This window comes from Schistocerca piceifrons, chromosome 2 (genome assembly GCF_021461385.2).
Source record: "Schistocerca piceifrons isolate TAMUIC-IGC-003096 chromosome 2, iqSchPice1.1, whole genome shotgun sequence".
NCBI classification, from domain to species: Eukaryota; Metazoa; Arthropoda; class Insecta; order Orthoptera; family Acrididae; genus Schistocerca; species Schistocerca piceifrons.
The window spans coordinates 443,189,563-443,208,821 of NC_060139.1; the positions used below are offsets into that span (position 1 = coordinate 443,189,563).

General features: G+C 40.7%; 1 protein-coding gene across 1 annotated transcript in view; it reads right to left on the bottom strand.

Annotated features, from left to right (window-relative positions):
* LOC124774916 (ATP-binding cassette sub-family C member 4-like) overlaps positions 1 to 19,259 on the bottom strand; it is a 296,627-nt gene that overhangs the window by 163,106 nt on the left and 114,262 nt on the right. The window contains exon 5 of the mRNA XM_047249591.1: positions 7,981 to 8,185. Within this exon, the coding sequence (XP_047105547.1) occupies positions 7,981 to 8,185 (205 nt within the window). The remainder of the gene's footprint in view (positions 1 to 7,980; positions 8,186 to 19,259) is intronic.

The window sequence follows — 19,259 nt, forward strand, 5'->3', positions numbered from 1 at the left end:
ATTATTGAACCAGCTACCTACAAATATAACAGCCCGCTCCATATTGTACAAAAACGAGATGGGAGCATCAGGTTAGTGCTTGATTCCAGACACTGAGACAGATCGCCCAGAAAAATTAGAAGAATTGATACAAAACCTCCACGGTGCTAAGATATTTTCATCAATTGATTTACGGAGTATTTTCTGGCAAACAGAATTGGCCCCAGAATGTAGAAAATTTACAGCATTTATCGTATTCGGTAGATGTTACCAGTTTAAACGATTGCCATTTGGTTTAAACATATCATCAGCAGCTTTTATTAGGGGATTTAATACTATACTCAATCCTGATATTTTACAAAAAATTACTTGTTATATTGATGATGTGATTATAGCAGAACCCTCTTGGGAACATCACAACGACACATTAAATCAGTTTTTACAGATCATGAAAGAGCATGGGGTCACAGTAAATACAACAAAATCCAAATTTGGAAGGCGAGAGGTCAAATTTCTGGGACACATAATTTCAGAGAAAGGGGGAATGCCCGACCCAGAAAAACTAACGGCAATCAAAGAATTCTGTACTCCATATAATAAGAAAACTCTCGGAGAATTTCTAGGTCTCACCGGATTCTATAAAAAATTTATGTGGATCGACTCTCTCGCAACACCACGCCTATGTGCATTGACTGGAAAAAACACGCCATGGGTATGGGATCAACAAGCCAATGAAGAATTTTTAAAAGTGAAAAACGTACTAACAACAGCACCGATTTTAGCACATCCTGATCTAACACAAAAATTTTGTATGGTCACTGACAGCGCGAAAACAGGTTTAGGAGTTGTTTTATTCCAAGAATACGAACAGGCAGGGCTAAGATCATACATAACAATTGCATTTGCCAGTCGGGTACTCACAAAAAGCGAGAAAAACTATTCAGTCACGGAGCTGGAAGCATTGGCCATTGTATGAGGCTTCCAACGTTTTCGATACTTCCTATTCGGAAGAAAAACAAAAGTATACACTGACCACAAAGCATTAGAATTTCTGTTATCCGCCAAACTAACTCATGGGAGGTTAGCCAGATGGATGTTAATACTACAAGAATTTGACTTCACTATTACACACATAACAGGACCAGCGAATGTATTAGCAGATGCTTTATCACGATGTCCACAGGGTGCATCCAATAACATAGGTTTGGAAGCAGCAGAAGACCAGTTTACAATGTGCTATATGAAACAAGTACCTTTCGAAAACTACATTACGACAGCATTGAAAAACATAGGCAAAGAACAGGACAAGGATCCCGAAATACTAGGAATCAAACACAAGTGGAGAAGTAAGGATTTTTCAGACATTCGACAGCACTATCTCGTAAAAAACAATGTTTTATTTTTTAGACGAAATGTTGCAACGAATGAATGGTTAATTTATATCCCAGATGAACTAATTAATAAGTACCTATGGTATACACATTTAAGTAATGGCCACTTTGGACCAAAGAAATGCTGTTTAAAAATAAAACAAAAAAGCCATTTTCGTAATATGGAAAGACGAATTATAACAGTATTAGTCAAATGCAAAAAATGTATGAGGGCTAAACACGTCACTTTCCAAACCAAACCACCTGTGTTTCCAATAATCCCTAAAATATTAAAACAGATAGCTGCAACAGATTTGATGGGGCCCCTCCCACGCACAAAAAATGGATATATCTTCATATTTGTCGTTTTGGAACTTACTTCTAAATATGTTACCTTGACACCATTAAAACAGGCAACAGGTCTTACTGTACGTAAAGCATTTAGACAAGATTTTCTCAGACAAGTAGGTCGAGTGGAACGAATAATTTCGGATAATGGCCCACAATACAAATCAGTGCAATGGCAGAACACGTTAAAACAACACAAAATAAAACCCATCTTCATATCTAAGTACAAACCTAGCGTAAATCCAGCAGACGATCTATGAAGGACATAGGCACTTTATGCCAATTATATGCAGGCAAAAGACACGACACTTGGGATATATACCTTAAAGATTTTCAAGAAGAAATAAATGAAACGCCACATAGCATTACACTACTACCTCCAGTTACTGTACTTAAAAATATTGAACCCCCAAATATAACCAGAGAAAATGTTAGATTTCCTATTGTACCATGTAGACAGCACAAACGAGTCATAGCAACAGCACTCTCCAACATCAGAAAGGCAGCCATTAAATGAAAAGAAAGAGGAGATAGAACAGCAATTAAAAGCACATTCTCAGTAGGCCAGAAAGTATTTGTAAAAACACACCATCTCTCCAGCAAACAGAAACACAAAATACATAAGTTTTACACTGCATACAAAGGACCTGTCATAATTAGCCAAATTGCTCATGATAATGCTGTGAAACTAATTAACCCAAAAACAAGCAAAACCTTAGGACTTCACCATGTGAGCCATATCAAAAAGTTTGAAGGTTAATTTTATTACTGGTAAATAATTAGCACAATATTTCAAGATTATGTTGCAGATAAGATCGTCAGGAGAAAGAAGAATGAAGAGAGAGGAAGGTGGGAAAAAGAAAGTAGTTTCAATAAAAACAAAAATTACACCAATAGTACCATAGATTAAGGTGAAGGGATAAAGCGTAGATAGTCTAACAGCATGAAATACTAAAATGCTATACACCACGACACTACACAAAAATAAAAAACGAATTTGAGGATTCTTGTAGACGTTAAGACTCAAAATATCTTAGAATTGTAACATGGAAAGGGCGCCGAAATTTGTAAAGCTTTTAAGAAGGCGTAAAACAATGTAGGTACTAGACATATGTTAGATGATTATAAGTAAAACTTTTTGTAAGAACCATTGTAAAAACTCCAGCAAGGACGAGATGCAATGACCCACAAGTTGCAACGCGAGAAGTATCAAGAAAGAAAAGGACGTAATTAGCAAGACACGATTCCTACAAGGCAGAAGCGTCGAGAGAAGGGAAAGGACAGCGAGACCAACAGAAGGCCCTTGTAGCCGAAGTGGGCAGTAAATAAATCTGCTGCCAAGCTGAACCACAGGGTGGAGGAACCCTGCTGGGACAGAACACGGAACCACACAGTGGTGGAACCCTGCAGAGACACGATAGGACACCGAACGCCAGAAGAGTCTCCGAACACCCCAACTCAGCGGAGTGAGCAAAAAATGGCCCGACGAGAAGACCACTTGGGCAAGCCACCACTGGCAAAAAAATATGTGTAAAAGTCACACTACTGCTATTAAACAGCACGTTGATGCACGAAACTGAAGAAAACTTCCACAAAGTAAAATTGACATGCCCAAACAATTTATCAAACTGTTACTAAGAGGAGAACTTCAAAGTGACTAGTTATCAATAAATATTTCCATATCCTGCCCAGAGAAGAACCAAGAATCAAGTAAGAAGAACAGAAAAAGCAGGAAGAACAGAAGTTGAAGGTTCTCAAGATTGAGTCCAAGAAAGAAGATAGGTGAACAATAGACGACATACCTTCCCAAATCCCTATCCTATTGTAAACTAGTCGTCTGCGAAGTATTACAAAGAAAAATGACCGCTTTCAGCGACACATAACGATGACTTTCACGCATACAAAGCCAGTAAACCACGAGATTCTGCACTCACAGCTCCATTCCATTATGGGACCTCCACAACAGCAACACACACTTTCAAAGCCAACAAGGAACGACGAACGAAGCTGTACATCAAATACTTGCCCACATCCATCTCGCTCAAGTCCATCACCTTCGTACAAAAACATTCGCCAACCTCACGCTTAAACATTCATAGGATTGTGTGAATGTGTGAAATCAAATTACGTGATGTAGGAATTGTGCAAAAGAAATGTGTGAAAAACTAAATAAGTTAAGCACACCAGACAGCTAATAAACTACAAAATAACAGTCATTGACTATAGACTTAAGTAAAAAATAGACTATCGATAAAAATAAGTCATTAGTTCTGAAATGGACAGTGTATAAAGAACAAAAGTAAGGCATAATAAACACTAAAACTATATGCCACTTATTTTCTCATAAAAATAAAAGAATAACTACATTTTACTTATTTTGTCCTTATAAAAACTAAGAATAAAAAATTATCTTGTTGGATGTTTCCCCTTTTTTTAACATTTGTACCATTTGTTATGATAATATCTCAATACTTGTGTATGTATATTTCTTTGTCAAAGCAATTCTTGGAAATACTTGTTAGTGTAACAATGTTGAAATGATTGTCCGGAAACAAAAACATTTTACTTGTACATGATATTTAGAAAATGTGTTGGGAATAGATTTTACTTAATTACTACATTTATAAAAACAATATTTCTAAGAAAATCGATGTGAAAGACTCCTCACTTTCGATAACAAACTTCTTAAAAAACAAACTTCACAATTAAATAAAGAAAGAAAATAATTAAAAAAATAATAATTATAATAGAATAAAAATATTCTTCCCTTGTCAATATAAACATATTTTTGATAATAATGTGGAAGAATATAGAAATATAAATTAGTAATACAAACTAGCATAGAACAGAATAACGTGGCTGAACAGTAGGCCACAAAATTTAGATAACGGAATAATTTTTGACTGACTTAGACAATGATTCAATCATTGCCTAACTTCAGTGCAAAAATAAAGTTCGAAGGGTGGTGACATGTAAGGTGTCAGGCAAATCCAACACCTTCCCTGAAAACCTTGACATGATAAGCAAATCCAGTAGTATGTCACATAGCTCTGAATAAATCGTGACATTAAATTAACCAAAATAATACGAGTAATGAGTGAGCAAATGGAATACCACAGACCAACACAAGAATGCCTAAATGCATGTCATACCTTCCCACCATGAGACAGACGCAGTTCCGAGGGGAGAAACGAGAACAGAAGCCGAGAGCAGAACCGTGTTAAGCTAGAAGGCCCTACGATAAGGGACGGACACCCACGTCGCCAGCTAACCGCTAGGACCATCCCCAGCACATGTTAAAAGCTAGAGCCATCCAGAAGAACAGTATAGATCTTACGATAACACAAAAAGGGCGACCCCAGCCGCAAGTTTTAGTGTGAGACTTTTTCGCGTCTCTGTTACGTCAGGACCACCCCTCAGCCCATGTTAAAAGATAGAGCCTTCCAGAAGAACAGTGTAGATCTTACGATAACACTAAAAGGACCACACCAGCTGCAAGTTTTAGCGTGAGACTTTTTCGCGTCTCTGTTACGTTGTAATCTTTAAAAACATTGCCCCACCACGAAAAGTATAACGTTTCTCATTGGATAGACAGAATTTTTGTAGGCGGAGCCTAAGGTTAACATTGAGACCCTGATTGGTCAGATGAAACCACAGCCAGATAGTTTTTTTAAACCAACTTCGGTAAATTGTAGTAAGGAGAAGTTAGAAAAGAGTTGCTTCCGAGACGGCGAGGTGAACGGAGCTGTGCTGCCCGCTGCCCCCTGACGAACACCGACAAGGTAATGAGCGCACGTGATGCCGCATAACAGCGCATAAAGCTTCACTCAGAACTGCAGAAGTCTCATCTGTGCGAAAGTGGTAGGGAGACACGATATAGAACAACAGACATCACGCAGAATGTTAGAATACATGTGTCTTTGGATGACAGTCTTGAAAAGTGTGCATTTGGAATGCTGGGAGGAAATCGAGTAAATCTGTAACAAATGCCCGAAAAACTGTAAATAGCAATTTACGTGGTCATATGTTTGTAGTGCTTGGAGAAAATTCCTTTGGCGAGAACACCCTGAAGCAAATTGCGTATGTCACCTAAATTTCACACGTTTGTTGCCTGGGGGCAGTGGCTTACTCCCGATGATGCTTCATGGTGATCGACTGACAAACATAGCGTGAATGACATCTGTTAATGGTGACTACCACACCACAAAGATTGTTGGGTGTGAACTCATGCCAATTGGATTATGCTCCCGGACAGGAGAAGAGGGGAAATGGAGGCGGCCATTTTAGTCATAATTATGGTAATTAAGATAATACTAAAATTACCTGACAGCAATTTTATTATAGTGGGTCATAAATTATGGTCATTAGTATTACGTTAAAAGAAAAATAGATTTATATAAACGTAACCAAGAGCACAAGTGAGCAATTTTTTTGCATTAAGAACACAAATTACTTTTTTTTTTTTTACATAAGGGCGTGAGACCTAGTGGCCAGTTTCCTTACATAAGGAGAATAACGGGCACTTTGTGCTGAAACTGGCACAGCCCCACAACTAACGTCGCTCATTTTGAACACCTGACACTCACAGTTTGGCGTCAAAACTGGCTGTGCAAGCCTGTTAGTGGTATAATAAATCAAATCTGATGTTCTACACAGTATGCCTTCATCCTAGAATCAAGAACAATGTTTCATTTTGCAGGGTTAGCATCAAAACGAAACCGCACAAATAGATTTTAACAATGACAACACACTTGTGATCTGAGAAAATCCGACAGGAGAGTCCACTTAGTTCACCGTCCTTATACGAAGCCGGCTGCGTACTTCCGTTTTTCCTCACATTGGTAAGTTGCAGTCTCAACTATTAAATGTTATTAGCCATACAAATATGTGTGATTACAGAAGGAATCAAGCATAAATGAAATTTTATTTTCATCTGCGGCTCAATGGATAACACACATAAGGGAAGTCCTAGCTATGATCTTAAAAGAATTATTCAAATTGTTGAAATAATACTTTTAATAACTACTGTCAAAATAATTTTATAGTGATATCAACTCGAATTTTGTTATTTCTTTCTCTTATTTTCTCTCATGAGGTAAATCTTTGAACAATGCAAACATATTTCGAGTGTTAATTTTGGCTGAATTTAAAACTTTATTTAACAGGTGAGTGTATAATTTTTTTGTAATGTAAGAGAGCTTAGTTTAATGTAAAAATAAGGAAACACAGCAACGTTCTATAAGAATTTAAAAATAAATATTAACATAAATTTCTGTAGTGTATGTACTTTAACATATGTGAAGAGAGGTAAATAACGCAAAAATAAAAGAGGTACGACTGATTTTGGGATAATTTCTATAGTTAAATTTAACATCAAAACAGATCAGCTGTAGCTTTCTTGGAGAAAAATTGAAACTGGTTGTTTGCTTTGCACCCTAAATTTAGTATGATGGAGACAGTTTCCTTTATTAACTGATGTTAAGGGCTTATTGTACCTCAAAGGCTGAGTAGTCATCATTATGGCAATTTTGTAAAAAGTAGAAAGTTGATACTAATTTGTACTCTGATGATCTTTTTCAGTAGCTGGCTTCAGTGCTGAAATTACAATGAAACAGTTTTCATTGAGATGTATTAAATTTACACTAACTGGAGCATATGATCTGACCGCCAGTCGTATCACTTTCTAATATTTCATAAAGGCAACGAAAACCTGAAAATTGCTGTCACTATTCAGATAAAGAAGTTGTGATGTATTATGGAAAGGGGACTTTGATTGTGTCATTAAGAAAATAGTAAACATCTATTTCAGATGCACAATTTGTGAGAATACGAGTAAAGTGTGCAACCTGCGTCAAATAAGAAAGAAAATTAATGTCAGAGTGGTCATATCTGTCATCCACCTCACAGACAACGAAAATTCATATTTCACCTACACATCTGTAATGTCCTTTATGTGACAGTATTAGCTTGTCATCCAAAATACACTGTTTCAGGGTACCATTATATACTAACTGCGGCACTAAGTACGAAGATCACATTGCGTATTCATAGTGTAACATCCACTGATAGGACAAACTGAATTAATGTCCTGCTGTGTAGTTCAGGTAGTATAATATAGTTAGTTTCCCGTTTAGTGCCTTAAGGAACTGTGATTGTGTTTCTTATGAACAGCATTGTGTCGTCAATTTGTAATAAGAAAACGATTCAGCCAGAAAAACTGTTATCCATTGCACAGACACTGGTTGTTCTGTGTAATAGTCTTAGTTTCCGACATTGTGCCTACCTTCCTGTAGAGAAGGGAACAGCAGGCAACCCTGATCCTCATGCCGACCAAGGAAACTTTCAAGTTGTATTGGTGAATGCAGAACGCTTTGACGAAGTTGATGAGCACCAGGCCGCTGGCGTACAAGTAAGCCTGCTGCTGGGTGACGTCGCTGTTGGGGGAGAAATGCTGAATGACCAGACCCAACAGCAGTGGCTGCGCCAATCTGAAATGGAAAAACACGTCGAGCAGAGACAGCATAGCAGATTCTTCCGTTAACTGTTCATAACAGTACTATTAACCAGTTAACATTATAATCTGATGTCAGGCAAATATTTTACGAAGGTATACGTACACTTTACACCGATAAGTAACTGCGCAGTAATCAGCTGACTTTAGGCATGCAGAAGATGCAATGGACAAGACAAGAACCTTGAGAATGGCTGTGGCGACAGCCACAAATACTGACCAACAATTTAAAATTATTTTTAATAAATTGCATGAAAGCATCGGATTTTATTTCTTCTGAAGTTATTCATGGAAGAATTACAGATTCCCAGACAGTGGATAAAATTCCCTGGTAAAGCTTATAAGAAGTAAAATAAGAGTTTTAGCGTCCAGTCACTGTACATGTCATCTGAAATGAAGAATGAGTTTGAGGCACCAACCTAACTCACTGTTCGTGAAGGACTCCCTCCGTTATTTGCCATAGGTGATTTTTCCGGGCGCCCAGAAAAATTTTAGCGGGGTGGCACAAGAGAGATCTGAGCTTCGCTCCTTTGAAAAATAAAACGTTTTACCGAAAATTAGAGCCCCTATTCGCTCAAGGTATGAGAGGTAAGAAGCAATACAGAAGAGATATAAAAGCGTTAGGAAATGCAACCTATGTCGGGCAGCCTATCTTCAGTCTATGTAAAGGAAACATTCACAAATGGGCACTGGACAAGAATGAACTTGGAATATGATTGCATGAGGCTATGGTATTAGTGGCTTGAAGTAACTAACTGGCCATTAAAACTGCATCATCAATAAAGGTATCAAATAATGAAGTATTACCTACTGTGCACATACAGTTTAGTAGGATGAATAAACGACTAAATTTGTAGCTGATTTTGATTGTACTCACTGTGCAAAATTTAATACACAGGACTGCCACATCTGGCTTCAACAGTGGCTAAATGTGGGCATCGAGACGAAATGAACTTGGATGACAGATAGAAGTATGCAATATCGTACTGTGGCAGAGTGCGTCAGTCGTAATGCCTGACGAATGGTAACGTGCAAGTCTCTCGGCAAGCCATGACTAGACGTTTTCAGTGAAAGATCTAGAGCAAGTCGTGGAGAGGGCCACCGTCGAACACCCTCTGTTTCGTGATAACTCAAGACAATAAAGGTTAACATGCGGTCATACGTTGCCTTATCCAAAAATATCGTCTCGGGCACCTCACGACAGCGTGCAGCCACCAGTCTTAACAAATTTGAAACGTAAGGGCTATTTTTCAAATTTCCAGCTCTGTGGCCCAGAATTGATCGTGTTGTGTATTTAATGGCACTTCACATTGTTTTTCCATGGCTAAGTACCTGCGTGTCAGCAGCCAACATCAGTGCTTCGAATATGCTTAATACACAAGGGAAAGTTTTCCACAAGACAGACAGCCATGCTTCGACCGTCTATCTGGAGGTGACACAAGCGCCGCTAAGAGTCACCTCCCGCGTCTGGCCATCCTGATTTAGGTTTCCCGCGATTTCCCTAAATCGCTTCGGGCAAATGCCGGGATGGTTCCTTTGAAAGGACACGGCCGACTTCCTTCCCCGTCCTTCCCTAATCCGATGAGACCGATGACCTCGCAGTTTGGTCTCTTCCCCCCAAACAACCCAACCCAATCTTTGCACCTGTTCTCTTCCACAAGACACATAATCAGAAGTACGCCCGGCTGCCTCCTAGTGCCCAGTGCCATTTAGGTCAGTGCACGGGCCACGCCAGACTAACTCTCGCCGAGTGAGTTTCCCTGGGCCAGGCGGCGATTTCGCAAGGGTTCGATCAGCCAGGATTCTTACTCGAGAGTCGCCTCCACGACATCTCTGACGTTCACGTCTAATTTAGCGATCCCGGGAGCTCAGTTGTGGACTTAGGGAGTTCCTGGCCTCCTCACCAAAGAAGATGGGGACTCGGTAAGCCTGGCAGACTTGTGGAGTTGTTAATTTTTTTCTGTTTAAGTTTCAAACAGCTGCATGTCGTACTAAGATAGTTTATAAACTGTTTGTTAAATGAACTTAGAGTCAATAACAAACGAACTGGCCTCTAAATACCAGAAATATTACTGCTCCGTTTCAAGAAGTGACTTGCTTTATGTTTTGTTTCAACCCATGTTAGAGTAGACATGATATTAACCTTTGATAAATAAGCTTGTTCAACCATTGGTACCTGGATTTCTCTCTTCTCTCTCTCTCTCTCTCTCTCTCTGCCAGCCTGAGTGGCCGAGTGGTTCTAGGCGCTTCAGTTCGGAACTGCGCTACTGCTATGGTCGCAGGTTCGAATCCTGCCTCGGGCATGGATGTGTGTAGTGTCCTTAGGTTAGTTAGGTTTAATTAGTTCTAAGTTCTAGGGGACTGATGACCTCAGATGTTAAGTCCCATAGTGCTCAGAGCCATTTTGAACTCCTCTCTCTCTCTCTCTCTCTCTCTCTCTCTCTCTCTCTCTCACTCACTCTTTTCCTCTCACTCTCTCTCCTTTTTTACCTCCATCTACGGAAATATGGTATGGCAATGGGTTTGTGTGTTCAGATCAGTCTCAAGCAAGTGCTATTATCTAGATAGCCAGGGCTTGCGTGTGTTTTCCATTTGACGGTACGCTCATTATAACGTTGCTTACGACATCGCGAAACCTCTGCACGTTTTCAGTGAAGTGTCTAGAGCAAGTACTGGAGAGGGCCATCGTCGAACACTCTCTGTTTCGTGATAACTGCTCCAGCAGATGCAATGCACCCACAAAATCCTGATCGAGCACCTGGCGGCCACTTTCAAGTTGCCTCCAGAAATCTCCTCTCGCCTCTCTGAGATCGGCTAGACATTCAAGGTTTTCCAGTCAGTTACCCCAGCTTTCCAGCATTCGACAGAAGTGGATCCTAGTGTCCTTCGACATGACAAATTGAAGGTCAGTTTACTTGAGTAATTTGAATCTCAAGTGGACTTGGCTGCAGGCCGCCATAAGTTTTTTAGTTGTCATAAACTCCAATTACAGTCATGCAGAAATTGGATTGCCCATCTACAGGGTTTATCTCGCAACTGCTGTTGTCAGTGCTCTAACGCCGAGTGCAGGCAATCATATGCTTTTTCCTTGGTTAGAGATACGATTTCGTGCATACCCCTGATGATTGTCTTAGCACTGATCTCTTGAAATTCAAAGACCCATCTATAGAAACTTGACTTCTCATCATCAGGAATTTCAGCAATATCTTTGGTCCTCGGTTACCCTACAGGACCCCTCACAGTTGTTTGCAACTCAGAAAACGTGTCGCTCTAAAGTCCAATTAGGGTCACCTGCCCAGTCAGAGTTACAAGTTCAGGCGAAGATACAGCACCCCAGCACCCTATCCAACGACTTCCTTCCTGGAGTCAGTGTTTTATAAATTATCAGCGACACCAATGGCGTTATTGGCGAGCAAAGTCCATCTCTTGTGAGAAAACCAGACATAGGGTCGAAGTGCGTTATTCAGCGTTGAGGTTAGCAGTGGACTGCACCTGCATGAATCCTTCAGACATGGGGGCAGACAACGTTGATGAACTGTACCCAGACTTATCACATATTCAATCAGTGTTACCACATTCTACATAAAGTCTCTCATTAAGTGTCACAATCAATAATGAACCCATCTCTTTGCAGAGAGATTGGGTGTCTGCCACCACCATTATCGATTGGGAATCATATTACAGCCCATGTCTTCTACCTCCTGACCATTTGATACCCTAATGCGAACTTATAACAATGTCCTTATAAAAATTATTGTGCAATTCATGACAAAATACAGTATTGGTTGCACAACATCATGGCAAGGACTTTGATAGCGGATGCCCTGAGAACTGTCACTAACTTAAGTATGGATCTTTTTAATGCACTCGGGTTAGAAATTCACGACTCCACCCTTCAGTCAGCTTCCTGGGTATAGACTTATATCTTAAAGATTTTTTTCTTACAAGATTCAGATCCATATCTTCACAACCTTCTTAGGGCGTTAGAGACGTTGGTGTTCATGTAGCCCTCCTCCCATCAGCAACATCCAAGTTTTTTAAGGCTAGAAGTGTTCCTTTTGCGCTTATGGATAAGCTTCAAGGGGAATTACAGCGCCTGCAAGGTGAGGTCATCCTCAATCCAATCTCACTCAGTCAAGAGGACACTCCCATTGTCACTGTTAAAAAACAAATGGTGCCCTACGCATTTGTGGAGATTTCAAGACGACCATCAATTCCCCATCAGTCACTGATGCGTACTCAACATCTAAGATAAAGGACATCACGATTCATCTAGAGGGTGGAAAAAATTGACCTGAGGCATGCCTACCTCCAACTGACATGAGGCGAAAATTCCCAATGTATCCCTGTCGTCAACAGTAATGTCCAAATTTCTAGGCAGAGCCATGGCTGAGGTGGCACTACAGGACAGCACACTGTGCCACAAATATGTCAACGAATCAAGATCTCGCTGTGGTCCTTCTACTGATGCCGAGAAACTACCACTTTCTTTTGTTACAGAGACACAGACACCCACCACACCCACCAAATCCACCCTAGACATCAATGGGCCATCTCAACCATTGCTGAAGCCAGCTCACTGGAGGAGCCTTTGACGTCTCCACTCACAATGTCAGGACTCACACCGATTGATGTGGACATCATGCTCCCAACCTCCAAGGCTGCATTACGGAACCTGCCTACTCCAGGGATGTTGAGATGAGCTTTGGGACCGACGGCCGGAGGGTAGATATGCTGTACCAAGACTTAACGCCTATGGTATCAGAAATCTACATCGTATGAGTGTTTCGAAGATGCTTAACACACAGGAAACAGTTCTCTGGAAGACAGACGGCATTGTTCCAACTGTCGACCAGGAGGCGACCCAAGCGCCACTAGAGACCGTGGGCCATATGAACCTTTTCCCTTCCATAAACACAAGATCGAAATTAGGCCCTTTTGTGTCCTAATGCTGAGAGGTGTTTAGGGCAGTGCTTGGGCCAGGTTAGACTAGTTCGTGCAGAGTGAATTTTGTCAGGCCAGGCACCGCTTCTTCAAGGATTCCATCAGTCAGGATTCTCGCTCGAGAGCCGCCTCTACGTCGTTGCCATTCACATCTAACTTTTCGAGCTGCCAGCTGCAGACTAAGAGCGTTTGTAGCCTCCTCGCTGAAAAATATGTGGTCTCTGTCATCATGGTAGACTTGTGGAACCGGCCGGAGTGGCCGAGCGGTTCTAGGCGCTACAGTCTGGAACCGCGCGACCGCTACGGTCGCAGGTTCGAATCCTGCCTCGGGCATGGATGTTTGTGATGTCCTTAGGTTAGTTAGGTTTAAGCAGTTCTAAGTTCTAGGGGACTGATGACCTGAGCAGTTAAGTCCCATAGTGCTCAGAGCCATCTGAACCATTTTTGACTTGTTGATTTGCTAATTTACTCCTATTTAACTTTTAAACGGATTTAGACAATTTTGAACTCTACAGGGCTTCGACTTTCATTAATTTTATGTTTGGAAAAAATTTGTGGTAAGTTCTATTGGACCAAACAGCTAAGGTTATCGGTCCCTAGGCTTACACACTACTTAATCGAACTTAAACTAACTTACGCTAACGACAAAACACACACTCATGCCGAAGGGAGGACTCGAACCTCCGACGGGGGGAGAAAGTTTATGTTTAATGAACTTATACTCAGTGACCATCTAACAGGCCTCTACCCACTAGAAGTATTTTGTTCTGTTTCAAAAAGTCACTTATTTTATGTTTTGTGTCATCTCACGTCGGAATAGGCGTGCTATTAATCTTTGATAAATAAACCTGTACAAACATTGCCACCTGAATATTTTTTTTGCTGCTGTCGACGGACATAGCACATACTATCGGCCAGTTACTGGATCCATATGACGATGATGAATGCACTCTGGTAATGATGGTTCTCCTCAGAGGTTTTTCACACATACACGTCTATTTTGGTGCTCTGAAAAGACGATATGAAACATTCCTGTGCATAACGTCGTCCCTCGGCGCAACCCTGCCAGCATGCTATCCCCTGCTGCTGCATCAAGGGAAGCGACAACGATAATCGCCATGCTGACAGTAAGCAGTGCTGCAGACGTCGTCGTAGGTACTTGTCTTGCTGCAAACGTGCCAGGTTTCTGACGCATTGTATGAGCCTGGCCGAACGATGTCATCTGACTGTCTTCTCCGGTGCTTGTTGCGTGGAACCTCTGAGATCGTGCATAGCGTTGAGTATGCTCCTCCTGAACCAATCGACTTCACATTCCCGTGACAGCCGTGTGATGCCGACTAACACGAGCAGCAATATCGCAGAACTACAAACTGCAGTCTCCATAATCCTGGTGCTTTTGACTTCCGACACGTGCTGGTATACGTTTTCATTACACAACGCATAACGCGATCTTCTCACAATCAAATAACAGTTAAATGCGACATTTTAATGAGAATCCACCTGTATATTTTCTCCTTACACACAGAATGTAAATGGTAGTGCGCCTGGTTACGTTTGCGTTTGACTGTAGTCCCAGCCATTTGCTATACGAGAGTGCCATTCCTATTTCACGCTTGTTTCATGCTACCTTCATGTAGTAACAATTTTAATAACCAGCTGTGTATGTTGACTGAATAAAGCGAACACCACTCGCAACGCTTTTAAAAGTAATAAAGGCAGTAAAGGCTAAAAGCAGAAAAGTGCAGGATGGGTAGAGTAGCAGGTCCCTTCAACGCTGAGGTCCCTCAGCATAGACACACAGCACAGCTGCAGAAATATGGAGCAAGAGGGCGGCTGTAGACCGTTATAACGGCGGTCCCTATATACGCCTGCATTTAGTTAAGGCAACTCAGGAAAACTTAAATAAATCAGTATGCAGTTTTCTACCCCTAAAGGAGAGCTGAATTTCTTAATCATTCATCATTGTATTCGGTTTCAGAGTGCCATAAACCGAACTTGTAACATTGTGACCAAATATCTAGTAACACAAACACAGAAAAAACACACTTTTGGTCCCTTGATAATAAGAAAAGTGCATTTATTGACGAAACGCAAGCTTAGGAAAGGCCTGAGTAGAAAAATTACTGAGTGTGTCAAGAGATATTAAATCAGCGTCAGGAAAGTAATTTAAAAGGAACATAGGCACCTATTTTTTTCATAATTTTTCGCATATACGAACAATGGGACCGGACGTAAATATTTTAGTTGAAATGGAGAAACAATTTCAGGAATCAAGATTTGGCGATCAATATTCATTCCAGGACGAACAATTGCTAAGATACTAACGGCAGTACAGTGTCGTATAACATTTAGTTGTTTACATTCATTGGATAATCGTACTTATGTCCAAGGACAAGGTATTAATGATCAGAATATGTGAAAAAGGTTCAAAGACTTCCTTTTGAGAAGATACTGTTTCATTCTTACATGCGTTAACCTTAATTTACTATTTACGTTACATTTCTCTGAAAAATGTTAGTAGTAAGAGTACCATTTAGTTACCATTGTCAAGTGCCTTATGAAACTCAAATTATATGCTGTTCTTTGTATGGAAAATACAGGAGGAGCAGGTTAACTACTAGCCTAATCCATTAATTGTATGTTTTATTCACATGTAGCTACAAGCTTTTATCTTTATGAAGATAATCTCCTAGCTCCTTGAACAGTAATTGTTTCAAATATTCCGACCAACTGATGTGAAAGTATAATGGCATCCCACACAGCTGGTGATTAGCATCAATCAGACTCACGCAGAAATTCAAAGATTACTAACGATACTCGGTTCAGGTCTTAGTTCGTCACCTTAATACAAAAAAAGGACGTATCAATTTTGTCATCCATGTACAGGTACAGTTAATCACAAAAAACGGTCTCGACACCAGGAGAAAGCCGCACTTAGTAACTCAGAGATGGCTGTTAACGGGAAAACAAATTTGACCGCCCCCAGTATTCTAAGTGCAGTAATCTTCACAAGTCGAGGATACAGTAGGCTTCAACAGTCTGGAACGGAAAACTTTGTCTTTCGCATGACCTGTACAGTACTGTAGCTGCTAGTGGTCTAGTGTGAGTTGTGCACAGTGTACATAAAAAATCCAGTTTTCACGACTACCCATGGTCGTTTTAGTTTTCCAACGATGCAAAGTAGGCTAAAAGAATGATTCACGATTCAGTCCTCGATCGGAGAATATAAGCAGAGTGATTGTCTGGATACTGCTTTCAAAGCTGTATCAGTGGTTATATGGAGGAATATTTTGTATTAATTCTCGGCCGTTCATGAAGGGGGACGTTAAGATATTTAGTGTGACAGCTGCGTTGCTGACTGGGACACAATATTCAGCAGTTTAATGCACTTTAGACAGCAGCTGTATAGAGTATTGATAAATCACCTCCTTATGAGGTACTAGCTAATTTCCTTACGATTTACCTATTTTTGGTTGCTGCAATGACTACGTAAAAGGGTTGGGCAAATATATGGATACTCCACGAGAAATGCATGCTTGGGCATCTGTACAAATGTTACCCAAGCCAGCTGGTTGCGCTGCTGCATTTGACGACGAACGGCACCTGTACAGTGTCCTCAGTGCGTTGCTAGTGTCAGTCATGGTCAGAACAGTGTTCCGTGCAGATGTGAGTGCACGATGTTGGCTCTGTGTGAATTCGAACGTGGGCAAATTGTTGGTACTCGTACAGAAAGCGGAAAATCAGCATCGCTAAGTCATAACGCGGATGAAAATGTGTATCGAGTGGTCGTGACAGGTGGCCGTTGAAGAGGATTGTGACGAAAAATAAGAAGACGACAGCTGCAAAAGTCACTGCAGAACTGAAAGTCGTGTTCGCGAAGCCTGTCAGCACCAACACAAGACGATGGGAGCTCCAAAAGCAGGGAACTGCAGGTCGAGCTGAAAGTCCAAAACCACACATCAGTGATGCAAATGTCCGTAACAGGAAAGTGTAGTGTCGATGCCATATTACATGGACTATAGACCAGTGGAAGAATGTTATTTACTTGGACGAGTCGTGTTTCATACATTTTCCAAGTTCTGGCAGATTTTACAACCTAAGAGTGAAACATGGCAGGTGTTCGGAGGTCGTTTGCGCAGCCATGTCGTCGTATTCCACGGTCCCCATGTTTAACCCGCAACATCCCATTAATTCCGAGGTTTAATAATCTAGGACTGGTTTTCTGAGTACGAGGATGAATTGCAGCGTGTCCCCTGACCACTACGGTCACCAGATCTCAATGTTGAGCCTTTGTGGTCTACTTTGGAGAGAAGGACGCGTGACCGCTGTCCACCTTCATCATCGTCACCTGAAATTATCGCTGTTTTGCAGGAATAATGGTATAAGAGTCCCTTGAAAACAGTACAGAGACGACTGGAAGATATTTCGAATGACAATAGGCTTCCTGCAGCGTATTAGGCTTAGTGATGTAGGTCTACCGTGTTTTTGTACAAACCATACATAGCTCGTGACTGCTGTATTATTGCGTACACTGTGCAGTCACACCAAACAGATGGTAGGTGCGTCGCAATGCCACGTATTTTATTCGATATACCTCTAATCTGCTATTCCAAAACCAAAAATCAACTATGCCTTGCACGGAAATTTGGTGCCCCTTTCACTACACAGTAGATATTGTTCTTATCGTGGCATAACTGTTAAACCAATGTGTCGTTAATTCGTTACACCTGGGATTTCTTTAGTTTGACAGTTGATGTAACGAAGTATCAGTGTCTTTTTATCTATGCGATGAACCTCTCAAAACAAATTATAAGTGTCACTTTTTGACAGCACTCCCCGTCCCTATTCCCCACTCAACGTTCAACAGGGCAACAGGTTGTTGTTGTGAGTAGTATAGACAGTGTGGCTCGATGTAACTTCTAAAGCAAATGTACGGGTGTAGCTTCAGATCGTAATAAGAGGAAGCCTTCTTCATATGTAAACTTAATGTAATGTTGCGCGTCCCAAATTATCGATAGGTGAACCTGAGCGGGAGAGGGCGTGGTTGACTAGCAAAGTGAGGTGACAGCAAGCATCAATGTCGCCAGCCGGGACCCTCGAGCGTGCAAGCCGGCTCAGAATGCGTGCGCCGGCCACTGCGCCCAAGACTACCTGACGGCTACCGCTGGTTGCTGTCAAAGAACATCACCATTTCATTATCCTGTCAGTATAAATGCATCATACCTTCACAAATACAGGTAGTATTTGATAGGTGAAAACACTTTTCGGCTCAGAAAAAATATACAACTTGTTTACAACAGGAGTGCTTGCCATTGGATAATAAAGACCGAGTCATGACAAAAGAAAGGAGTGCATGTTAACTTTTACTTTCAAAATTCGTACCCTTCACACATAGAATATTACAACTGCAATCAATATGTCATTCGATAACACACTTTACATGGTAGCGAATGATATATAAAAAATTTTATCAACAAAAAATTGAAGCATTTACATGATATAATTGCAATTGTAGTTAAGTCACTGATTTTAGAGTAAATTAAGAACAAATCATAATGAGAAATTACAGAATACCGTAAACAATAGTAATATTAAAAACTCAGTATAGATCAAAAAACTGTGTAATACATATGTCCTAGAATTAATTACATTTTAAGTGTTACATATAATTAATTTGAATGTTCAAAAGAGCTGTAAAAATTAAGACATGGTATATCATCAGTGGAAATAGGAAAAAACCTATGGAAATAAAGGGGCTCATACTTAGTTTTCATGATTTCTTCCTAATTAATGACTTTTTTTCCTGTCCCCTGTCTTCTGGCTGATTAAATGGTGCACGCCACCAATGCCTGTTCTCTGCCAACCTCTTCTTCTCAGAATAGTCCCAGCACCAAAATTCCAAACTTATTTATTTTATATACTCAATTCTCTGACTTCTCCTCCAGTTTCTTTTCTTTCACAGTTCCCTCTAGTACCACGGAAGTTAAACCATGATGCTTTAACAAATGTGCTATCAACCTGTCCCTTCTTCTTTTCGAGGCTTTTCGCACATTTCCCTCCTCGCCGAGTCTGCAGAGAACCTCCTCATTCATTATGTTATTAGTCCC